Source organism: Bactrocera oleae, chromosome 6, assembly GCF_042242935.1.
Source record: "Bactrocera oleae isolate idBacOlea1 chromosome 6, idBacOlea1, whole genome shotgun sequence".
Taxonomy (NCBI): Eukaryota; Metazoa; Arthropoda; class Insecta; order Diptera; family Tephritidae; genus Bactrocera; species Bactrocera oleae.
The window spans coordinates 40,419,743-40,445,211 of record NC_091540.1 but is presented as its reverse complement, the minus strand read 5'-3'; the positions used below and the strand labels follow the sequence as shown (position 1 = coordinate 40,445,211).

Genomic DNA, 25,469 nt, shown 5'->3' with positions numbered 1-25,469 from the left:
GAATATCCTATATTATGGTCTCTAATAAAGTATGAAAAGACCTGCTGATTAGATGTTCTAAAGTTTAACCATACAACACATTCCTGTAGTTACGGATTTTAAGGATTTTTAATTACTTGAACTGAACTTAAAGGAGTACAAAGGAGGTTAGTTATACATACTATATAATAGAACCTCATACGATAGAAATGAACACGGTCTGGATTTGGATGTTCAAAAATCAGGAAATTTTTTCGTAAAGATAATATTTTCCACTAATTTGTGGACCCTATAACCTTAAAAATCTCATATCGACATTTAATACAACCAGCAGAAGGGTTGGGGTCATCCTTGAGATTTAAGCATACGTTTCATTGCCACAATGAAATTCATAGATAATTAAATGTTAGAATAACTATACATTCCCCTTTATTTTGCACATAAATTCAAATATTTCTAAACTAATAAGTATATAACGGTCAAATTTAAAATTTTTCTATTTTACAATTTATTGTTATTGTTCATAGAAAAGTTGATTTTTTCCAATATCCAATCAACGTATTTCTCCACACGCACATAAACGCCCGGCTTATTTGCATAACCGCAGTGCTGGCCCCATGAGATTATACCATACAAGGTTTCACCATCTAGAAGAGAATGAAAAAATCAGGTTTTGGTTAAATTAATTTAATATATTGAGCAATTACTATGAACTACACACCTTCATCATGACAAATCAGCGGACCACCAGAATCACCGTCGCAAGCATCGACGCTCTCATCCATATAACCGGCGCAAAACATACCCTCAGTGAGAGATGCGCCGTAGACATGTTTTTGCTTACAAACATCATCGGACAAAATTGGCAATTCAGCTGCACGAAGGATATTTGAGGGTGCTAAATATATATTTTTAAGGAGAAATAAAAAATAAAATGTTTATATTATTTTTTTACAGTTATTTTGAAAATTCAACTTACTTGAAACACCGGACTTTATTGAGCCCCAACCGGATATTGTGCACAAGCGATTTTCTGCCAGCGCTGCCCCCTTGTTCGGCAGACAGACCGGTTGAATGTAATCGTTGAATTTTACCGGCGTCTTCAGCACAACCACGGCAATATCATTGTTCATATGGGTGGCATCACGGAACTTCTCGTGTACATACCAATTCTCAATGAACGAATCGACCTCCGAAGATTCTGCTATGTTTGCATAGTGATCACCCATGCGTACAAAGTAGGCGCCTTTTGGATAGCCAGCGAGACAATGAGCAGCAGTTAATAAATGCCTGGAGGAAATTAATACCGCGCCACACCAATGGCTCGATATGCCGCCCCTGCCTCGTGTGCGTATCGTAGCCTGCCAAGGATGATGACCACGCTTGGCAATACTGCCGTTCACAACACGCTCCTCTGGATGTGCAAATTCATCTAGCAGGTTGTTTTTGAAATGGCCACAACGCCTTTGCTCGCCCACCACCTTGCTCTTGCGCTCCCATTGTTCGGAATATAAGCCAATATCTTCTAATTGTTGTTGTGCCTCATCCAACTCTCTCTGTGAGTTTTCATAATCATTCAACTGTGGCAACGAGATCTCCTTTTGAGGCGGCACACCCAGTGTACACTTTAAGCCAACATCCTCAGTGTGATTGCAATTATGTTCGCCCCATGTAAAATGACTGCACTGATCGAGTGTGGTCTCATTGCCATAGCAAGATACCTGATCCAACCAAATAGGCCCGCTGCCAGGTCCATATTTGTTCTTAACAATAGTCTGGAAAATAATAAAGTTTAATCAACGTTCCAATGTGCAGAACAACAAAATATTATTCATACCGGTATCCCGTATAAACCCATTGAGTTGCACATAACTTGAGCCTCCTTGAAGCCGAAATCATCATCACATATAGTGCCCCACTCACCACGATATCTTACTTCGAGCCGTCCCTCATTCGGGCTACGTCCACCCTCCAGCCGATATTTTATGGGAGACTATAAAACAAATTATACAAATTAACATTTGAACACAGATGCTTTTATAAACCGGAGTTTCTGCTGATTTCGTACATTGCAAACATTCTCACTCTCATCCGATTTATCAGCACAATCTGGCGTATTGTCGCACACGAACGCCGGTGGTATGCACTCTTGTGAGGTACTACATAGCCAATAGTTGTTGGGACATTTAAGTTGCGGCACCTTGCAAACTACACCGACCACTTCGTCCGGTCCACAATTGCTAACTCCCCAACCTTTAAAGTTGCATTCTTTTAAAGACGTTTCATCGCCGCGACATTCGACTTCGTCCATCGCGAATGATACATCCCCTGTTGTTGGTGGGTAATATGAAAAGCCACGCACTTCGCTAGCTCCCAATTTGAAGCCCAGTTCTCGGCACACCACTTCAGCATCACTTAGACCAAACTTGTCATCGCACACGTACCTCCATTTTCCAAGTACTGTCAAAAGTATAAAAATACGTAACGTAATATCCGAAATGAATAATTTCGATAAGGATGATAAGGGGCTTATGCAAATACTCGTCTATTTACGCAACCATGACCGATTTAAAAATAGATAGAAAGGTATGTACCTAGGACAGCATCCAAGATTTTCTTCAATCTATTTCTTCACTCTGAAACGATCAAAAAATATCCGAAATTTATAACAAACATACTCGTACATACAAACAAGGTACGGACAACTACATATACTTGAAGGCATAGAAATCGAAAGAAAAGAAATTGGGAAAAACTGGATTAAATGTTAGTGATCCTAGAATAACAGTTCCAATCATCTGAAAGAGGTCATGGTGTTTAGTAGTGTGTCGTAACATCTGAAGCCCGAATCGATTGAGGAACATAACGGCACCAGACTGTTATATTCAAAAAATACTTACTTTTAACCTCAATACGCCCCATGTTTGAACTTTCGCCATCAGTCAGACGCACTTCGTAACCCAAATGTTTGCAATCCTCTTCATCCTTTCGATTGCCACAATTATTAATACCGTTACAAACCTAAGGGAAAATATTTTTAAATTATAACAGACTCTATGATGATGGATTTACTTATGCTCACCTCATGAGACTTTACACAATTTCCATTTCCGCAATCAAACTGACAATCAATATCTCCTGCACTCTCATCTATCCCGGGTCTCACACTAAATGGAGTCGTGTACTCTGCATGTGGATTTGGTAGCTTAGTATTACTTAACTCAAAATTGGTTGTGGTCTGTGGTGATTCGGGTGTTATAAACGGGTTTAGTATTTCGGGGTGTCTCTGGTGATATGCCCTATTATGATTGTGTCGATGATGTGTATGAGTACTTGTGTGTTCGTCCTCATTAAAGGAGTTAATTAAATTTGGATGTTTACGGTGAAATTCGCGACTATGTCCGTGATTGTGCCAATTCAAATTAGTCTTCGACTCTTGTCTTGTATTTTTCGAATAAAATTCAGTACGTGTATCGTGTGTGCTATTCTGGGTTGGGACTGTGGTCAAACTGTGTTGTTCACCTGCAAGTATAAGTTCAACCTCCTTTTCATTTTCAGCACCAACTGGCGAGTTTTTGCTAGTTTTATCTGTTGATGAAGTTATGACGGATGTGTGTGAAGTAAGTTTGGGTGAGAGTTTCATTATATGACCCTCGACATGATCGGCATTTTCTTCCGAAACTGTGCCGCTACGATTAAAATAGGGACGCAAAAGTAGGCGTAAAGCATCAGCCATAAGTACATCTTCAGAAGTCTGTACGTCTTCCCGATCGACGGACTTTGGTGGACTTGCATGTGCAACATTTGAATATGAACCACTATAGTGGGGATCTTTAGGGAACATTTCTAAAGTTGTATTCTCTAGAAAATTGTGTACAGGCTTTAAACGAGTAGAAACCGTCGAATATGATCTAGTTGCAGTTGCAGCTGCAGGTGTGGGTAATGCAGGCGGCTGAAGGTAAGTTGCAGGTGTACTCGTACTAATGTCAGTTTTATAAACATTAATGCTTGAAGGAGGAGAAAGCAAATGCGGTTTTCCCTGAGCATTCGTGCTGAAAGCTCTGATAGGTTCAATTTCGTCTATGGATCTACCCAAGGGTCGACCTTTAGTTGGATATGATGGCTCAAATTTGTGAATAGGATTTGAAGCATGCGACAAAGGACTTTGAGGGATCGTGGGAGCTGGTGGCGGTGGCGGTGGTGGTAGCAAACCGCCATATAGGTTAGAAGAGTCAAAACTGTTATGCGGTATAAATGTTGGACCGTCCGCCGTAGAACTATGAGGATGTCCGGGTGTAGGCGTAATATAAGATGCTGGAGTAAAAATATTTTTTGGTGGAAAATCTTGCGCTTCAGTTTGCGGCTCCTCAGTGCGCTTCGGTGGCAAAAGCACTTGATTAGGTATTGGAATCCATTTGTTCGAAGTTTGTTCAAAATTAATTTCTTTTTTATTAAATGGGGAATGGTTTGAGGATTGTGTAGGTATTTTGGAATCATCAAATACTTCCTCAGTGTTTTCTTCAGACCCAACAGGTTGTGCATAGTAAATGTTTGTTGTCTCATTTGCAAATATTTTACTATTAACTGCTACATCAGGTACGGACTCAGGTTTGAAAGATGCTAGAGGAGTTGTATATGTGCTGAAAGTATTATAATTACGATTTGGTTGCAGGGAGCCTTCTTCATAGATGACGCTTTGTGCGGGCCTTTGTTGATCAATTGCAGAGCCAGAAGCGATCCAATTATTTGAACTACTGTGCTGTTGTAATTCTCTGCCGTGCATAGGTGGACGTTGTTGTCGATCGGCTATATATGGACCACCGTAAGTTATGTCACTAGGTATAGGGCGCTGCACATCCATGTTGGACCAACGTTCTCCATAGCTGCCCGTTTGAGTTGATGCTGTTGGTAAACCGTTGCCATAAGCTTGTCTATTGTTAGCAGTTCTTTGCTGAGGAGAAATACTATGCTCATGATGTTCCTGCCTAAAGCCGATTTTTGTTGAGTCCCGGTGGTTCGGTTGAGTTGGCGGTGGTGGGTAGTTTACGTTAGGATTATTACCATGAACGTTGTGAGCTGTAACGAAATAATTCGGCTTTTTAGTATGAGTGGTTATTTATTCAGACTATTTTTGATTCCAAAGGTATTTTTCAAAATCGAAGCTAATTAAGTAAAGGGATTAAAATTCTGGCAAATTTAGAAAAAATTGGGGCAATATGTCCAAAAGCACAACATTTTCGTTTCTCCATATATTTCAACTTCAAATAATTTTCTTCCGAGCTATTTATAACACATTAACATTACATTAATACCTTACTACTTTTTGAGGAACTTTGCCTGTGCCACTTACTATCTGAACAATCGACATTCTTAATAAAGTCGCAAGTTTCCAGTTTTGCATTCCAGGCAGTACCGGGGCCACAATCTTGTATATTTGTTATGCCATTATCACAATTAAGAAACTTTCTGCAATCCAGAGGATGAGGATATATACCAGTGGCTCCCTCAGGACATGTAATGGGGTGCATACTGGGATCTATATGAGGTTTACGAAAAGCATTATATTATAATACATAGCGAAGGTATCTTTCACAGCACACATTTCACCTTTGTCGTGGCCCGAAGCTATATTAATTTGCGCATTTTGCGAGCAGTCAACTTTGTCTTTAAAATCACACACCTCAAGCGCAGCATTAAAAGCTGTACCGGGACCACAATCCATTACATAAGTAATGCCGTTGTCACATCGCAAATATTTCGTGCAGTCCGTTGGATGAGAATAAAGACCTGAAGCGCCAGATGGACATGCTGCTGTTTGAGCGGTATGTTCTAAGCTGAGGGTGTGAGTACCAGAACCTGTCATATCTACGGCTCCCCACTCACGGTTGTGGTCATAGGCGCCAAAACTATTATCAGCGATCTGCCCAACTGAACTTAACCACAAATGATCAGTGTCTTTTGCTTCGGTAGAGGCTATACAAATCTTATTTGATAAGCTGAACAACATATTCGGTGCACAGTTCTGTATTATGGTATTACCGGCCTTGCATTCAATAAATAGTAAGCCGTCAAAAGGATAAATGAAGTAACCAAGTGCGGATGCCGGACAGACGACGTAATTATAATGTAGGGCTGTAAGTTCAGCAAGCTTTAGCTTAACTATGGTAGTTATTATCTGTAGAAATACTCACTTATATCCGTCATATACTCTTGAACGCACATTACATGATCTAAGATATTTACTTGCTCTTCGGAGAGACATAATCTCCTTGAAATACTGAACACACTTCCCGGTGGGCAGCTTTGTAAGTTAGTGTCGCCATTTCTACATTCAATGTATTGATATGGATTAAATGGCTGCAAGAATAAACCTTTTGCATTAGATGGACATGACACCTTGTCCTCTGTAAATGTACTCTTAGCGGTTGTATGTAACTTCGTGCGTCCCGAGCAATTTACAGTTTTCTCAAAGTCACACACTTCCATCTCAACACTCCATGCAGTACCTGGACCACAGTCCTTGATATCAACTATACCATTGGTACACGAAAGGAATTTTCTGCAATCTTGTGGATGCGGATACGTTCCCATCGAATTAGCTGGACATGCAATTTGCGCGCCCTCAATCTCGTCCACAGCTAATAAAATGTTTCCTGTGAGTATTTGGACAACACTTTAAAGATAGAGACAAACTTACTTTTACCTTCCCTTATTATATTTGTGCTGCCTGGGACCCAGTGGTTTTCATTTAATGTATTATAACTTTTTCCACTATCGTATTCGTAAACTTTCCGTTCATAGTCGCAGTATTTTCTAGCTTTACTGAAAATCATTCCACTTATGCAATTCTCAACGGTTGCATACCCATCTACACATTTTATATACTTTGTATTATCATTAGGATGTGGATAAAGTCCGTCAGCACCCAAAGAACAGTTTGGCACATACAACTGATCTAAGAAGATCAAGATATATATATGTATTTATTTATCTTGATTTTATCCAAAATTTGTGAACTCACTTTTACTTGTCTCCAGTTCTGAGAATTCGTTTGGAACCTCACTTAAATATTCCACACGATCATATGCCTCAACCAGATTACGATTTATACATTCTCTAGCCGATATACTGAAGACTTTATCAGAAATGCAGTTTTCTATTTGCCCTTGACCATCACGACAATACAAGTATTTGGTGCAATCGAAGGGATATAAAAAGAAGCCTCTTACATCTTGCGGACAAAGCGATTGTATGCCTCCTAGATTATTATTAACTGGATGTGGAAGAGCATGTATAAGTTAAATCCTTATCAATGTTATATCTGCATTTATGTGTATGTATACATGAATCCGGTTTACTGATATTAGAAGTCACGAATTTGATGAGTAACTTTCTGTTCCTACATTCTCCACCACTAAGCTATTTTATTTCATATTAGCCAATCTAGAGGTCTGGGACGCAGTAAGTCTTTCTCTAGTTATAGTGGTTACGATTGGTAATTTTCCGACAGATACAATGTCGAAATTTTCTAGAAGAATGCTAGGGAAACCCGTCATGCTTTTGCGAGAGAAAGTTCTCATATTGTTCAAGTGTAATATCCGGATCAATAATCAGCTATTAACACGTTACCTATATTTTAAACTATAAAAACTGATCCTTCAACTCCAATTAGTACAATACGTAAGAAAGATTTGTTGGACAACGTAGTCTACAGGTTTATAACGAGGTCTCGACAGCTTAATTGGAAAATCAAACAAATATCATCGTTCGAATTACAATTTAGTTGAAGGAGCAAAGTTTCGGGAATCATACATACAAACACATATACACGTTTAGTCAAGCCACTCACAGTAGTCATAATCTGATTCAGATGTCCTAATCTGGCCAATATCAAACGATAGTTGAACCTGTTCAGTATTGCCAACCAAATCTTTTGGATCACAGTGTTTTGATGACAAACTGAAAACATAACCCGAAACGCAGGTCTCTATAGACAGCCTACCGTCAATGCATTGCAGATATTTTTTGCAATCAAAAGGGTATGGATAGAGGCTAGATTGACCTTGAGGGCATTCAGGCAACTCATTCATGTAGTTGAGTGCTGCATTCCTGGCTAAAGTCGAATTGGAAGTGTATTTTAAAGAAAGTGACAATTTTAATTACTACAAACTTACAATCAGTTGTATCGACGTTGTGTCGAAGCTCCCAAGCATTTCGTACGCGATCGGCGATATTCACTTGAATTTCAGGCAGACATCTCCTGCGAGATATACTAAATACATTTTGCGGTGCACACTCGATGATACTCATGTGTCCTTGTTGGCAGTTTATATATTTAGTGAAATCATATGGATATAAATGTAGACCATCAGTGGATGGTGGACAACTGATCATTGTGAGAGCTGTGTAAATTACGATATTTATGAGTTTAAGCATAAAATTCGAATAGGAGATCTTCTACTGCGCACTTACAATATTCGTAGCGAACTTCGGACACTATGTAAGCGACGTGGTCGGTATGCGGCACGTTCTCCTTGGATTCACAGTAACTCCTCGATATGCTGAACGCAGTTCCCGGAAGACAGTTTTGTATCGCCGTGTTTCCATTTTTACAATTTATAAATTTGGTGTAATCAAAGGGATATGGAAAGTGTCCAGACACGCCGGGTGGACAGAATATATCACCTTCTTCTTTTTCCATTCCTCTTCCCAACTCGTTCTGCTTAACATTTGTGTCCACATAGTTTAAATTGGCTTAAAGGCAATCGATTATTTTTCATGAATATTTCATCATGTTTATATGTATACATAATAAATATATAAACATATATTAAGTAATAAGTATATATGTAAATATTTTATTTCTAAGAGGAAGCAAAAGCATAAATGGATGATGAGCAATGATTGTTTTTCATTTCTTAAAAAAAATTATTTAAGTGACTCAAATGAAAATGGTTTTTGATGGCATGCATTCAAAGCGTTTATATATTTGTTTTTTTTTTTGGTGGTAAAAATGCAGCAGCATAATGCGTTGAGTTGCAATGATGGATAAGCGAGCACCATTCATTTAAACTCACATTTGGCTTTAATTGTCGTTTTGCAGTCAACATTTTGCACGTAGTCGCATATCGATTTTACTCGATCGAACGCTGTACCAGGTCCACAGGATTGTACCACCATCTGTCCGTGCGCACAATTAAGAAATCGAGTGCAATCGTAAGGATGTGGATGTAAGCCACTCGCACCCGCAGGACAAAACACTTATTCAATATATTTTAATATTAATTGTTTAAACTCACTTGTGAATACCCTTAACCTATCTATGCTCATATATATTTGAATATCATTTGTCTTGATATACTCTACAAATTTCTATATTTCATTAAGACTGATGTCAAAAACCCAATATACCATCTGATCACTTGATTGACTCGGACCGTTCCATTTGATCTGCGCGCGTAAGTCAAATCAAGAAAAATTGTTTCCTAGATTAGTACAACCTTTTTTCGTGTCCGTGTGAAATTTGATCTTTAAATGTCAATGAGTGTGTTTGGCAGCTGTTTGTTTACGACGCGAACAGTTTGCCTGGTAATTTTTACCTTGTAAAAAAATTTTGTGTGTTCCAATGGAATCACGGCATCGGTAACAGTTTTGCGGAAGTGTCTGCGTTAGTCTGCTTTATCACGAAAACAAGTATTAGAGTGACACAAAGCATGAAGCATGAGCGTGAAGTCATCGAAAACTTGCCTCATGCGAATCGTCCATCCACCTCTGATAATGAAAATAAAGTCGAAAAAATTAAAGAAACAGTGCTTGAAAAACATTGTGGTGGCTTCAGAGAGATAGTAGCGGATCTCAATATATCTTATGGAACGACTCAACACGTTTTTGTTAATGTGAAACATGTCAATGCTAGACTCATACCCAAAGACCTGATTCTTTTACAAAAATTAGAGGTCATAAAGTGATATTTGATGCTTGACATCGTAGCTGAATACCCTACATTCATCAAATGCATCACTACTGATGATGAGACCAAAAATTAACCGAAACCGAAAAAATTAATTGTTGACATGTTTGTATTGGCCCAAAATGAACCTATAATAAAGATTTGTATTAAAATATGTTAACCTTTGGGTTTTTTGTTCGTGTCATATTTGCTCAGATGGTATATGTGTAATATACAGTCTCAGATGGAATTTATTATAAAGTCAACTTCAAACAATATTTTGATTTTGAAAAGTTAGCAGCATAAGCGGACTTGTAGTCTTAAATGCAACGCTATGTCTTTGTAAGAGGTATTCCCAAATTTTTTTTAATTTTTTATTCTATATACGGTATTTAAATTTGTCATAACAGACTAAGTCAAGTCGCTAAGAGAAGTTACGAGTATGCCACAAACAAAGAAGGAATGGAATTTCACTAACTTCATATACTACAAATGTATACTTTCTTTGTGTATTAATTTTACTATATTAAATATAGAACTCGATAGCATGTAAGTACATACCATACTGACGGCTATCACGGCTATTCACTGCTCCGTAAGCCGAATTCTCACGATCACTGCAATCAACATTTTCCTTAAAATCGCACACCTTCTTCGATGCGCTAAACGCAGTACCGGGTCCACAGTTTTGTACGTGGGTATTGCCATTAGCGCAATTCAAGAACTTCGTACAATCGGTTGGATGTGGCGCCAATCCACTAAAGCCGTTGGGGCAAAGAGATTTTACACTATCTGTGTTTGCGTCTATTAAACGTCCAGCGCGATATTTGTTGTGCTGAGGGGTGCTCTGCTGCTCTCTGTGCTCTCCATTTGTAAGCGCACTACCACAAACAACTTTGTCAGGCCGATCGCATTCAAGAGTTTCAGGATTAAAGACCGTACCGGGACCACAGCTCTGTATGTGACCGCGTCCATGCAAACAGTTGACAAATCGCCGGCAATCATAAGCATACGGCACCGGCCCTGTATGCTTCGGCGGACAACCAGTGCCATAATCTGGTATTGTGCTCTCTACGCCGCCCAAAACGCTGTCTCTGCGCTCCGAGCGCTGTGACGGCAATGCTTGACGCACATGTGCATTGCGATTAAATAGCGGTAATTCGCGTTGTTGATAAGAGTCGGTTTGTTGTTGATGTTGCTGTTGTTGCTGCTGTTGCTGCTGATGTTGGTGGCTGTGTGAGGGATGATGTTGAATGCGAGGTTCATCATAGTGTTGGTATGAATTAGTTGGCGATAACCTCACTGAACCGGCACCGTAATTTCTATTGGAAGTGGGTTTGGGTTCATACGACTGCGCATTGGTATATGGCTCCTGCTCTGGATAAACTCGATGATAGTTTCTTGTCTTTATACCCGTAAGAGCTGGGTCGTAGGTCTGTAATTCGAGGTTTAATATTTATTTATAATGTTAGAAATAGTTAAAGAAAAACATTCGGGATAGCAGTGTCTACAAGATTTTAAAATAAAATCAACGGATTCACCAGTTCTTTACGATGTACTTTGATTCTCGGATCGCAGACACTGATGGTTAGTAAAATAAATAGTATTTCAGAGTTTTAATAGCAATTGCTTGTTTTGTACATATTAAAGCCAAGCTTATTCAACTTTTAAAAATGTCGAGGTTTCTAAAAAACGTGTTATTTTCAATGAAGTAAAAATTTTAAACACCACTATTTTTATCAGAGAATAACTACTTAAAGTGCAGTGGTGCATTGTTGCAGTAAAGGATAATCAGTTGGTTTATGTCTCTGCCGCTTGCTATGACTCAAATACTTAGAATATTAAAGCCGATATTGATGCGTACAAACGCTAAGGGCTGAGTAAGCGATTTAAAAGCAATTTAATCTCTTGACGCATGAAACTCCCACGCTACTCGTTTTACTTCGTCATCATACGCGGTTTATTTTATGATAATAGAGCTCAGACGACAGCAGCCTTTCAAAGCAAGGAAATGTTATGCATTTTTAAGCTCTACTTGCAAATTGGGAACAAAAATCAAAGCATACATTAAGGCTTCGGTTAAGTGTGATAAAAACTTGCGTAAATTTAGCAAGATATTTAACAATAATTAGTCTAATTTCCATATATATGGTATGAGGGCAATACAAGTAGAACTCCCGTTTTTCAACAAGCCGCTTTACATTTAACAAATACACTGTTTGGTATACCCCTTGGACGTACAAAATCAAATCGCCGACAATGGTGATAAGAGATTTCGCTTGACCCAAATCTAACCTTATAGAGGCAACGTAGACAAACTCATACAATTTATCCCAGCAACGCTTACAAGTCAATATAATTGATGTTAACGCACAGATGCAGTCTTAAATAGTACTATTTAAATAATATAAATTATATATCCTGCAGAGAAATAAGCTGCTCTTGCATATATATTACATTTGCATGTAAATATATACATATAAGCATAACAAGTAAATGTATATTATGTACACTTCTTAAACCCAAATATACATATACAAGTATGTATGTACATATATACTTGAGGAAATGAATGTTTAATTTTTTGTAACTCTGATAATGTTCATCGCATATTTATTTAACCAAAAACTATGTATACTACAACATATATAAGATACGTATGTATGTATGTTCATATATACAAATAAGTACTTACACCCTTAGTGATAACGATGTGAGTCGCGCAAATAAGAATCCACAGCTTCGACATCATTTTCACTCCAATCATAAATACTTTCTTTTCTAAGTTTTGCGTTTTTTTACTTACAAACACTGCTTCATATTAAATATTTCACACATACATATTTTTTCACAAATTTTTCGATAGGAAACGGAATTAATTCACTATTTTTTCTAAATATTTACAAAGGCACTTACATAAGTATCTTTAAGGGCACTTGTACGCAACAAATTGCTCTACTAGTCCTTTATTAATTAAATTTAGCTAACACAGTATATCATATATATATATATATATATAGTATATTTTCCAAGAATCTTATAGCCAAATCGCACTATATTTTTCAAAACAGAAACACGAAAATTCCCATGTACTTTTAGGCAATAAAGTTCGTGTTTTCCCAGCCGACAGTATTTGCGTTTTAAAAGCAAACAGACGGTTTTAATTTCAATTAAGCGTCCGCCGCGCAGTATCTCATGGTAGAGACAATTAAGACTGCGCCAGCGAAATGAGAGCAAAATTTGAATCATCTGGAAGAATATATTGTAATTGTATGTGTGAGTGTGCATATAATTATGTGTTCGGGATAGCAAAGCAGGAGCGCGTAAAAGCATGATGCCCTGCCTATAAAGAATTTTAAATCGCTTGTTCTTTTTATATTGCTCATTTTATATGCGAAACTTAAAAAATTTAATATAGGCAAATAAACAAAATTATTTTGTTTAAGCTACAATGTTTTGACTTTGACTAATCAGCATCGATTATCGCCAGTGGCAATCTCTAGACCTTTCTGCTGCACATACCAACATACATAAGGGTTCTTATCAGAGACATTGAAGATTTATGTAAATGCATTGAGCTAAATAAGGCGCTTCATCCATCCGATAGCAAAATATATACGTATGTATTAACATTTATTTATAGCATATGTATTTGCATTATCTTTTTTGAGTGTATAGTAGTATAACAGTTCTAAATTCCATATGTAATAGGCATTACATTTAAAGAACTTTCTTGGTGAATTTATATTTAATAAAGTAGCAGAGAAATTATATTTTCTCCTCTGTTGCAAAAATAAAATAAGTAAGCAATCAGATGTTATCATTTCAAAATATATACTATTTGGCATGCATTTTTCCTAGACCTTTTTAAATATTTATAAGTATGCATATTTTTGTGTACATACTTGTTGATATAAAAGATGCGATAATTAAGCTTATTTCAAGATTTGTACCTTTTATGATGTATATTTTCATTAAACTCACAATTTAGGATTTATTTTACATCGTACAATAATTGTTTACTTACAAATACATATAATTAAAAGTTAAACGCAACACTGCGGAAAATAAACAATATCTATTTCGACCTAGTCTCATTTTGTGTTACATTTGTACTTTTTTCCACAGCTTTTTGTTCGCTTGTTGAGGTTACTGCTTTCATCCTCAGCCATATTCTTTCATAAGGATTCGCTATTTCTGAATTCGTATGCGGAATACCAACTGAACGTCGCACAACAGGTGCAGTGAGCAGCAGATTTTGCGCTAAACTGTAACTACTTGAAGCAACCCAGTATACACAAAGAGCCTAAAATAAAATTGACACAGTTGATATTTAAATAAAATTCCGAAATCGCAGTATTTTACCGATGGCACAGAACAGGCCACAGGAACCATTGCGACGGTCAATACACGAAACACGTTGGTTGCATATTTTTGCAAACGGGTAGTGGGACGGTTTCGTAGAATAGTTTGCATCTAAAATAAAATTTAATTTTTAAGAATTTTATATGTATTACAGCATAAAATCGCTTACTTCTATTATAGTCAAATTTATTACACCTAAGGTGACGGGCAAAATATATGAGCTGTCGACTTCTGTTAAATTTGGTATCCAACCAAAACCACCGATAGTCATCTCTGTATAAATAATTTGTGCCTGTAATGTTGTTGGATCAGGCATCATATGAACAAGATTTCTTAATGCTACTGATTGACATATCCATAACGGTATTTGACACCATAGTACGATAAATGTTTTTGCCGGGTGACAATTGTCCCGTACTACCAATGCATTCCACTGTTTTTTCAACTAAAATTATTAAATTCAAATTATAAATTCATGTGTACCCTTTAACTTACGCACCGACCGATTATAAACTAGTCTGGTTTGTTTCTCAGTCCAATTGAATTTTTTCATGGCTACTGCCGCCTCTTTTTTTAGCTCGGCCACAATTGCTGGCATTTCTAAAGCCAACAACTCTAATCGCGCCATAATTTTATGCTGATATATTGCCAATGGTAATGTTATTAGTGTGCGAAAGAGTATTGTGGATATAACAATGGAGGCCCACCAAGGCAATCCACTGTAGTCATGTATCGTTGTCAGTGTATCCTGCATATATGCTACTGGTGTACTTTGTGAAAGTGTATGCCAAATTCCTGTAAACGGTGAATGGACTTGTGTTGCAGCTAGAGTAGGCGCACTTGTAACTTCCGAGAGACTGCGGTGTTGCATCCCTTTCAACCATGTTCTTAGTGAATTGCGATTTGTGTCCCCAAACAATTTTTTTGAAAAACTACTACTTGATCCAAAATACCATGATGTACGCTCACATATAGAATATTGGCGGTTGTGCCGAATATTTGGAACTATTTTATTTTGCAAACTTCTAAGAAGTAACATGTTTTATTTATAACTAAACAGAACGAGTGTACTATTATACGAAAACAAAAGCAAAACAAAAAGCAGCTGATAGGTTATAGACCACTGATGTATTGACATTTCTTTGAAAGAAGTATTGGAAAGCGTTACTTATTTATAAATGTACCTTTAAACTGTATAACTGAACAATCACTATTTGGAAGTTAAAAATTTTGAATTATCGCAAATTTTTGTATGATTTCGCATACAAGTCAATATATATCGGGAATATTTAATTTACGAGATATCTTTGTAAAATGAAGAAAAATAGCACTGTTTTATATATGGGATGTAATTTGAGTTAGTATTAAATTTCAAAAGTTCGTAATGAATTTTGAATAAATTAAATTGACATTCATACGTTTGAAACTTTAAAGTTTAAATCTTAAATTTTTAAATATTTTGCTATGTGTAGACGAAGCATTATTTTATAAATTGTCTGGCAATATTGTGTTTATTTTGTCGAATATGAGTTGATATAAAATGAAAAATAGCTCATAAGCAAATCTAATGCAGAAAAATAAAAAGGTATTTCGCAAAAGACGCATTAGGAAAGTCGTTTCAGCACAAATTAAATAAAGAAAATTATTAAAGGGCGAAACAGGTTGAAATACAAACGGTAAGCTTACATTTTTAAATTGAACACAATTAGAAAGAAGTAATAGAAAAGTGAAACTCGAAATTTTTATTGATTATCAAAATTTTTAGTTTTCAATTTTTGAGCAATTCATTTTTGCGACGTTATTTGTGTGTCGTTTGCAAAAAAAATACAAAAACTATTGAAATTAGAATACACAAAAAACAATTTAAATCCGTTGCATAGAAAAATAACGTTTAATAATATAATTTTCAATTAACGGTAGTTAGTTGGCAGATGTGACGAAATATTGAACCCCTATTTTTTGTTGTAGTTGGAGCTGCGAAACCAGACGTGTAAAAATTAAAGGGACAGTGACGCACTTTCAGGCAAAAAGTGGGACTACAATAGACTCGATTAGTGCTGAGTTTGGTCCTAGTCATGAACCGCTGTGTCTTACCAGCATGGGATCAGATACCCTTTCTCGTGTTGGGTAAAATATATAACTACCTTGAACCACAAGATCGATTAAACGCGTCGCAGACGTGCCGTCACTGGCGTGGGGTGCTCTTCCAAAAGAGGTGTGTATCGCAAATATGAGTAAAAGATAGATATCAAATATTTGTAAAACTTGTTTACATAGTTGGCAAAAAATAAAATACAAGTTGCCTTACCTACAAACTAATTAGTATGTAATCGTATAAACATTATTGTACATATGTATTTAAAACTTATTAGCTCAAGCCGTTCCTATATTCGGTTCGGTATACCGTTTCCGTAATAGTCTTTCAGACTTTTTTTTACACTCGTAAATAATAATGTCGTAAAATGCATTTTCAGATTTTTCAACAATTTTAAGTTCACATTGCACATAAACAATGAGCGGCAATACACGTTTTTTCGCCAAACCCTTTGTAATTTGGCAACTGAAGTTACCATTAATTTTGACTTTATGAACGTTTTCCATATAGAGAAAGTTAGAAAAATTCTATACAGGTATGTACGAATATAAAAAATCGATATTCAAATATAGTTTCTCTAGCGAATATTTTCTTCATTTATAGGATCGCACGTTGTAATAATCTGCAAGGTTTACATTTCTCCACAAGTAATATGGGAATAATCGCCCCTGGTATTAAAAATAAAGAGAAACTTATCGATATTGAACAGTAGGAAAAAATATAACATATTTCAACGATCGAATTTGATAAATTTATTGTATTTGTATTTACAGATGTTTCATAGAGCCTCTAAAAATGTTCTTAAATCGTAAAAATTCTCCATGTCAAATATTGGACTTAGGTGCGATTGAAGCTTTAACCTTCTATGGCTTAGAAATACTAAAATCCTTAGGGAAACCTGACGCATTGCTGCAGTTAACACTGGCTTCAATTAAATTCGATTCCTGTAATTATACCATACCTACCATAGAGCCTTCGTTGTTGCAAAAATGCTCTTCACTGCAGGTGCCATTTTGAGAATTCATGAATTTATCTAACTTATTTCGCTTAATCGCTAATGAAATGTTTTATCTATTTACTTTTTAGGCTTTATCGCTCGATTACGATTGTTTAAATGAGAATTTATTGCATGCCATGGAATTACTACCATTGAAAAAGCTGTTAATCTGTATTCACAGTGTAAATCGTCAACATCCTGGTATATCCGATACATCTTGGGCTAGATTTGGAGCTACTTTTCCCAATATCGATTTGATTGTGTCATTAGTATACGCATTTGAAGCGGTTGAAGTGCTACAAGTACGCATACTGCGACGTAATATGCCAATAACACATTTGCGCGTGCTATTTTGTGACATTGTAAGATAATGATAGTTTCAAATTTTTATTTACATGTGTTTATCTTTATATAAATATATTATAAAGCAAGTTCATATATTGTTTTAGATGAACGCAGAGGCCTTAGAATGGATGTCTATCAATAATAGCAACACGCTGAAGAGCATACAGTGGATAGATTCTGTAAGTATATTTTTAATAATTAATAAATATATTTTATAGTAATGTATTTTATAAAAAAAAATGTCCAGGCTTACAAACATTCCAATAAAAATGTGATGGATTTGTTTATACGCTCCGGTCAAGATCCCTTCGTTATGATGGCATGGCGTTGCAAAAATTTAGAGGAAATCGTAATACATGGCTATGTTATAGATCCTCATAATATTGTTGGTATGTCACGTCTCCGCGGCCAATCCCTTAAGCGCCTAGAAATTTCAATGATTGACGAAACTCCAACAGAAGCGAGCATGGACTCATTCATTGATGTAAATTTGTAATTTCATTTTATAAAATATTGCAATATTGTAAATATTTCGATTTTTATTTAAAGGAAATCAATACATTGCTTGGCCACAAATGGGAACCCATACCCCCAAATAAATTACATCCGGCACTCGGATACATACCAGTGACAGATGATGTACGTGATAAATACGTCTTCGATCTCATGCGTCGTGATATGGGCTATTATGATTAATTGCAACAACTTAAGCGAATTTAGGTGAGTTTATATTTCGTTTTGCGTTATACGTAGCAAGTAAAAGCGTACAAATTATTTTAGGTTAACTATAGATTTATAACGAACAGTAAAAGTATGTAACGTAATACATATTCATTAAAAAGAACAAAACTACATATATGAGAACTCAAACGACGTGCTTAGCGAAAATACCTTAACAATGTGGCTTCACAGAAACAACAGCAACAACCAAAGTAAAACTAAAAGTTGAAATATAAAAGCATTGCAGTGATACTTTTTAATATCTTTAAATCACATATTATGCGTTAATGCGAAAGAGAGAATATTGGTAAATTCAAACAACTATCATTTGAAAAACCATAGTGGAAAGCAAGATTTAGTATAAAAAAATCACAAAAAACGAAAAAATGTGGAAGCATCAAAACTCAATTACCTACATTACTATATAAATATATATCTTTAGGCGATTATAGTTTAAGAAGAAACAATAACAACCACTCTTGTGATAAAAGGGGGACAAATTAATTTGTATTTAAATATATGACATTGACATTGACTCAAATGAAACACAAACCTATCAAAGATAAACATCCTTAGAAAATCACAAATCGCTCCCGAAGAAAATATTTCGGCAAACAATTTATTTGCAATGGAAACCATAAAAACACATCGATCTATAACGGTAACGGAATGCCACAACATCTAAAAAAAGCTATGGAAGTCTAACTACACGCCGGACTTATCCTCAGATGATTATAACTCCATATTATTCAAAGCATTCTAATTGTTTATTTATAGTATGAGTATTACACCGGAATAATGTAACAACAAGAACAATGTATTGTAGATTTCACTAAAGCAGCGAAAGTAATTATTTCATAATTTTTATATAGACCTACATATACACACATAAACCAATAAGCATTGTGTTATATACATATGAAAAGCTCACATACATATATTCCATATTATTTTATTTCTTTGTTTTATAAAAAAATAACTATAAAGAATATAATTTTACTTGACTTATACGTTTATATAATTGGGTCACTAAATAACAGAAAAGAATAACAGTTGCATACCTACATAACCTAAAATGGACGTTAATTTCATTTATTGCCAATAACGGAATTCTTTAATTCTTGTCTTAATATTCATCCACACGATTTAGAGTTTATTAACTGCAGGAATAATTAAAATTACATTCGAAAATTTTGATTTCAAAACTAAAAAAATGTAAAACTTTTGCTAGTTAATTTTAGTTATTTCGAAAAATATAAAATTTGCGAAAGATAAACATCAAAAGGGATAAAATGTAAATATATAAATAACATCGAATATATAAAAAGAAATACAAAAAATTAGCAACATATTAGGCAAAGGTGCCGTCTTACAATTTCCAAAGGCACCGGTACAAAAATAAAAATTGTAACATGTATTTATATTTTTGTGAATCTTTATATAATTAATGCAATTACCAAGCATAATATTTTATAGCCGCATTTTTGTTCAAAAAACACATACTACTGCTACAATTATTATAGGCATAATTTAATGGAACACTGCACATTATGAAACTGTAAAGAACAAAATAAGCATGTGCATTTGTTAATACTAAACGCATTCAAAAGTATATTTTAGACATCAAAAAATTGTTTGAAATGAAACGCTTATTTGTATGTAATTTGTTCAGCGGCAAATGAGTGTTAAACTTTTTTTTTAAGAAAGCTGTATATTTATGTAACTGTGTGTAACCATTCTACAAATGTAAACGAGATTCAAAAGACTTAAGACCATTATGAATGTGATGATGAAGAACGAGCGAAAGTTAATTTAAAGTTGAAACGACGCAATTCATGGAATTCGAATTGAAGTGAATGGAAATCTCTAAGAAAAAACAAACTGAACAAATATTGAAAAACAAACAACAACATTAATATTTTGTTTAATGTGAACCAAAGCTGTGATTTTATGCAAGCCAGCATACGTTAAGAATGCAACTACAACAAAAAACGACAAACAACAACAACAACAACTAAAATCCATTGTAAGATGAAGAACAAATATTATAATTAAAATGTTTAGATTAGTTAAGTAAAAATCTGTTGACAGCAATTAACAAACAAATATTGATATGTATGTGCGTACAGAGAGCAGAGAGCTAAATTTTACAACAACATGTGTTAATAAATTTTAAAGCTTAATAGAAAGAAAGCCTTATACCACAAACAAAATGCACTTTTACAAATAAATGTTCGAATAATCCAAAACATATCTTTAGAAAGGAAAAAATTTAATTAAATTAGTCAACTCGAAGCAGAGCACTGGCATATGTTTCGAACAACTTTTAAGTACATATAGTGTGCCTGATAAATTTTCAAATTACATTTATTTGACTTATCTGTTAATTTTATAGCATTCCAAATCTTTTTATAAGCCTAAGAGCATTTTACAAACACTATACACACATTTTTATATCAGCCAGAATCAGAAATAAAAATCTCTTAATACCACAATTTTGGATGATTATAAATACGGGCCGTTCCGAATTACATAGGCCGAACTTGTCATTACCAAATTGTAATTGCTTTTTTATGATTATAAAAATATCTTTAAAGGGCACAACAAAGAATAAATGTCTTTTTTATATGTAACTTACAAATGTCACCTTTACCTGTGTACTGTTATTTACCATTTACTAAATAAGGTCATCTAAATTAGTATTATTACAATTATAATTTATTTTAATTGAAGCTCTCTGCTCAATCAAGCAGAAATATGTTAGTTACCTTTACATAATAAGCTCAAATGTCAACAATGCTCAAAAGATGCTGGTAAAGTGTGCATATTTGTTTGGAAGTAGCCCACATAAAGTGTTAGAAGTGTATATAAAACCAAATTTAACAGCATAAACCTGTTTTTAAGAACCTTACGCGGTACAAACTTAGAAAAAATTCCAACTACTCAGTACCAAAATGCACGAATAAATAAAGACACACACAAAAGCAGAGTATGCATTATGAAAAGCAAAAAAAAAACATAAACAACCAACAAATTGTGATGAAAAGTATAATTATGAATATATCAACCAAGTAATTTAGCGAGGAGAGAATTGAAAGACAAACAACAAATTTATTAACAGCTTCTGTATGTCAATAAAATAAGAACAAATGCAGCCAGGGCAAATGGTAAATATTATATGTATATAGTACGTACACAATACAATTGTACCAATGTACTCGTATACGTATGTATGGGCAAACAAATGTACATACATATGTATTATGCAATTTAATTGATATGTGATATGCGTCCGCCATAACAACAATAAGTTAGCGGCAAGCAACAACCTACTACAAAAACAAGCAAACGCAACATCTAAACAAAGAGTGTTTAAAGTGATATTAACTATTTAATTTAAAAAAACAACGTGAACAACAACAACAACAACAACAAATATAGTTATAGCATTGTAAATTGTAAATTGACGAAAGAGCTTTTAATATAGCTTTTAAAGAAGCACAGAATTAAAAACAATCCGAAAGGAAGCAGTATGTGAAGTTTGTCAAATCGATAAATAAACAACATTGTGCTATACGAAATGTTAGAAAAATCAGCAATCAATAAATCGATGTCATTCTTAATGATTATAACTTGAAATCAAACTGCTTAGCAAATAAGAAAAGAGCATTTCATTTACTAGTATTCCACAAGCAAAAACTAAAACTGAACAGCCAAAAAGATTTGTGAATCTATATTCTTATTTTTTGGAATGATTAGCCTTGACTAGCCATAAAAAGCACATTGTATATTTTCTTCAACAACTTTCAACATTTTTGTAATTTTGTGCCATAGCAAATTGTTAAGAATAGACTCTTACGGACTTAAGGGCTTGTCTTTACAAACGAATTTATTGAGACGATGATGGTATACTTGTACTTAGTAATTGCTCTACACATTTTAGAAATTGAGACTTCGTTCCATTTCAAGAAGACAGTATTACATTCTACATGATTCAACACAAAAAGAACAATTTGACATATACTTGTATGCTAGCACTCATAATGGCGAAATTAAATATTCCATCCAATGAAAGTGCGTGTTGAATACGAATAGACTATTACAGATCCAAAATCATCAAAATGCAAACAAAATACACTAAAAAAAAATACTTTGTCAGTAAATATTAAAAAATTATTTTCGTAAGAAGAAACACATTTTCTAGCAACATAACTTTATATGATTGAATCATGACATTCAGCAAATAAGTCGGTTGACAGCTATATATTCTATAGTAAAAATATTGTTAGAGGAAGAGATGCGTAAAAATGTTCCAAAGATTACAGATTCACAATATCTTTGGTTTTCAAAGTTGAGCGAGCTGCACGTACTTTTACATACGTATATGTATCCAATATTTTGGTCCACGTTTGATTTCAATATTTAGGTTAAAATTTTTGGTATTAAAAAACTGTTCAATACTATATAAATGTGTGCTAAAACGGTAACTTTCAATAGAAAAATAATGAATATTTAAGAAAAAAGTTTCTTAAAAATAAAATATATATTATTTTTTATTTCATGAAAATTCTGCTATTTAATGTTATATTTTGTCATTCAAAATTAATGAATTACTTTATAATATGAAAATTGAAAAAATTAAGTAATTTCATATGATTTTATACTTAAAAATTATTAAATAAATTTCTAAATTAATAATACGTTAAAAGCCATTCGGAATTTCATTGTCTTTTTAATTTTATAGCATTTTTGTTTTTCTCTTTTTTTGGCAATATGAGAAAATTAGGTTAGGTTATCAGAGGATGTCAACTCTATCTTGTCGATCTGACTATTATTTGGAACTATATCCATAATTTTGCTTTGAAAAAATGGCGAAGCAATAGAACTTCAGTTCTAGTTCATTAGCGGCATATGTATGGCTATTTTCTCTCGACTTATTTTCAAATTAAAGAAAGTTATATAAAATGTATATAATTAAAAAGCCGTTACAATAGCTATAGAGTAGAAGAAGTAGAAGAGTATTTTATTGAACAATCCACATTTCATTTTTATTCTTAATAGTAAAAGCGACATATTCTGTGAGAAGAGATTATAAACCTTTTGGTATGGTCATATAGCTGGATCTGTGAGTGCAGAGATTATTATCATAAAAAACAAAAGATTTTTTTAAACTCCGAACTTCTATCAATTATTCATGATTACATAATTCTAGTTATCTTCTGAAAGATATCGTTTAAATACATCATTTCAATGGATATAATTGTGCAATTAAAGAGATATGTACTTCTGAAATTGAATATGAATAGTGGTAACAAAGGTCGTTAAGACATACAACATACGCTTGTAAGAAAATCAATTTAAGCAAATAAAAATATTAACGACACCGATATACTATGTATGTATGTATATACACAAACACTTACATCCTTATATATACATATATATATGTATATATACATAATGTAGGTACATAAATAATTGTTATAACAACAACATGAATGATAAGAAATGATAAAATCATTAAGTGGAGCTGTGATAATCAAATTAAACGGAGAAATAATAAACAACATCCGAAAAATTAAGATTTGAAATATAAATAAGCAAGAGACCCCAGAAAAAACTGATTATACGAGAGCATTAGCATGTATTATGCAATATATAAACGTTACAAATGCTCAGCTCGAATTTCCATAAACTTTAACTGTTAATCGCAATTACATACATATATAAAATGGCGTTAGTTAAGGATGAAAAAAATAATAATAATCACATTACGTGCAATTTAAAAAGAGAAAATGAAAGCAAAATCACAATAAGTCGTTATTTATAACTATTATTGTATAAGAAACAAAAATTGTCAAAAAATGTAGTGGTAAAGTAATCAAGTAATGATAAAAAAATAAAAAATTTAGTCAAAAGGAAATTTTAAGCAACTATTTGCATACAAGCGACCGTAAAGATTACTACGAGTACTTTTGTATGTATTAATTCATTAAAAAAGGCTTTCTTTGCCCCAACTCTTCTTTGCACCTACTTTAATTAAGTTTTTCCCCTTTAGCCATTGTCGAAATTTTCCATTGTATCATAAAAACTTTAAACGAAATCGCTTTCAAATATCTATCAAGTATTTATATAATTTACTACCATTACTCAGGTAATTATTTTTGAAAAACTAATTTTCATTGTACAATTTGGAGAAGGTAATGTGAACATCGCAGTAAAGGATGTATGCTACTGCTAACTGTAGCTTTACGGTCGCTAATGCTTAGGATTAAACGACGCCGCCATTTTTATAATACTTTTCTGCAATATTTTTCATATTATCCGAAAGTCGTTATTACCCAAAACGCTGCATTATTTACTTAAAGTTTTTATATTTTAATTTTGAATATTTATTTATATGTTCCGTTTCTCTAACTGCGATCAGAGCAGCTTATTCCAAGATTGACCTGTGTTCTACGCATTGTCCATATGAATTTAAATAAAATGTAATTTGCGATAGTAATTATAAAGTGTTTTCTTTAATTATGTAATTTTATGATGTAAATAAAAATTTAGTTTGGTTTCCAAAAAAAAAAAACACGTTTTTAAATATATAAAAATAGATAGGTGTTTACAGTATATACAGTGATCGGACCTGGTAGTGAACTCAGTAAGTATTTATAGTTAGTGTAGCAATACATTCTTACATACATATACATATAAGGAACGTTTTACAAAACGACTCATCTCGATTCAGTATTTTTATTCTCAAGGCAGAAATGGAATTATTTCTAAACGAATTTCAAAAACGAACTATAATCATTTTGTTAAGAATCAAACTTACTCCAATCAATTGTTTTGTCAAAAGTCCGCTTAGACAAATGACATCATAATGTTTTTGGGTTTATTTCGACTCTTTTGCTTACTTCTTACTAAATATTTTACTTTTGAAAACACTGAAACAAGCTAAGCAAAGTTTAGCCTAAAAGCAGTTTATAAAAGAAAGATAATTTAATAAATTTTGTACCGTAAGCGTG

At 34.0% G+C, this 25,469-nt stretch overlaps 3 protein-coding genes across 7 annotated transcripts; 1 reads left to right on the top strand and 2 right to left on the bottom strand.

Moving 5' to 3' along the window:
* Positions 1–378: 378 nt before the first annotated feature.
* Positions 379–12,907, bottom strand: teq (Tequila). 5 transcript variants are annotated; one of them, XM_036365865.2, is made up of 19 exons: positions 12,624–12,907; positions 10,490–11,363; positions 9,057–9,239; positions 8,452–8,733; positions 8,154–8,381; positions 7,829–8,092; positions 7,001–7,252; positions 6,677–6,934; positions 6,171–6,617; positions 5,587–6,111; positions 5,330–5,515; positions 4,639–5,055; positions 3,062–3,501; positions 2,880–3,000; positions 2,048–2,439; positions 1,817–1,972; positions 959–1,754; positions 701–877; positions 379–626 (listed from the first exon to the last, which is right to left on the bottom strand). In XM_036365865.2, exons 1-19 carry the CDS (start codon positions 12,693–12,695, stop codon positions 481–483), a joined length of 6,216 nt encoding a protein of 2,071 aa, XP_036221758.2. In that variant the 5' UTR covers positions 12,696–12,907; the 3' UTR covers positions 379–480. The 5 variants fall into 5 exon arrangements, with proteins under 5 accessions (XP_036221758.2, XP_036221763.2, XP_014089389.2 ...); XM_036365870.2 differs by having other exon boundaries at positions 3,062–3,165; XM_014233914.3 differs by having other exon boundaries at positions 3,062–5,055.
* Positions 12,908–13,857: 950 nt separating this feature from the next.
* LOC106616944 (cytochrome c oxidase assembly protein COX18, mitochondrial) lies at positions 13,858–15,386 on the bottom strand. Its single transcript, XM_014233879.3, has 4 exons — positions 14,793–15,386; positions 14,463–14,738; positions 14,294–14,404; positions 13,858–14,234 (listed from the first exon to the last, which is right to left on the bottom strand). Exons 1-4 carry the CDS (start codon positions 15,330–15,332, stop codon positions 14,007–14,009), a joined length of 1,155 nt encoding a protein of 384 aa, XP_014089354.2. The 5' UTR covers positions 15,333–15,386; the 3' UTR covers positions 13,858–14,006.
* Positions 15,387–15,809: 423 nt separating this feature from the next.
* Positions 15,810–21,502, top strand: LOC106616983 (F-box only protein 33). The gene is made up of 10 exons (XM_014233934.3): positions 15,810–15,969; positions 16,262–16,508; positions 16,768–16,923; positions 16,992–17,096; positions 17,162–17,393; positions 17,475–17,747; positions 17,835–17,909; positions 17,978–18,214; positions 18,280–18,450; positions 18,511–21,502. The coding sequence occupies exons 2-9, from the start codon at positions 16,369–16,371 to the stop codon at positions 18,424–18,426; spliced, it is 1,365 nt and encodes a 454-aa protein (XP_014089409.1). The 5' UTR covers positions 15,810–15,969; positions 16,262–16,368; the 3' UTR covers positions 18,427–18,450; positions 18,511–21,502.
* Positions 21,503–25,469: the final 3,967 nt, after the last annotated feature.

Coding starts and splice junctions, on each gene's coding strand:
- teq (XM_014233914.3), bottom strand. CDS start 12,695: ATGATTGGAGTGAAAATGATGTCGAAGCTGTGGATTCTTATTTGCGCG. Junction 6,112..6,170: donor AGAGTATATGACGGATATAA/GTGAGTATTTCT, acceptor CTGAACTTACAG/CCCTACATTATAATTACGTC. Junction 878..958: donor AATAAAGTCCGGTGTTTCAA/GTAAGTTGAATT, acceptor ATATATATTTAG/CACCCTCAAATATCCTTCGT.
- LOC106616944 (XM_014233879.3), bottom strand. CDS start 15,332: ATGTTACTTCTTAGAAGTTTGCAAAATAAAATAGTTCCAAATATTCGG. Junction 14,739..14,792: donor GACTAGTTTATAATCGGTCG/GTGCGTAAGTTA, acceptor TAATAATTTTAG/TTGAAAAAACAGTGGAATGC. Junction 14,235..14,293: donor TGGCCTGTTCTGTGCCATCG/GTAAAATACTGC, acceptor ATTTTATTTTAG/GCTCTTTGTGTATACTGGGT.
- LOC106616983 (XM_014233934.3), top strand. CDS start 16,369: ATGAACCGCTGTGTCTTACCAGCATGGGATCAGATACCCTTTCTCGTG. Junction 17,394..17,474: donor AAAAATGCTCTTCACTGCAG/GTGCCATTTTGA, acceptor TTTACTTTTTAG/GCTTTATCGCTCGATTACGA. Junction 17,910..17,977: donor GCATACAGTGGATAGATTCT/GTAAGTATATTT, acceptor AAAAATGTCCAG/GCTTACAAACATTCCAATAA.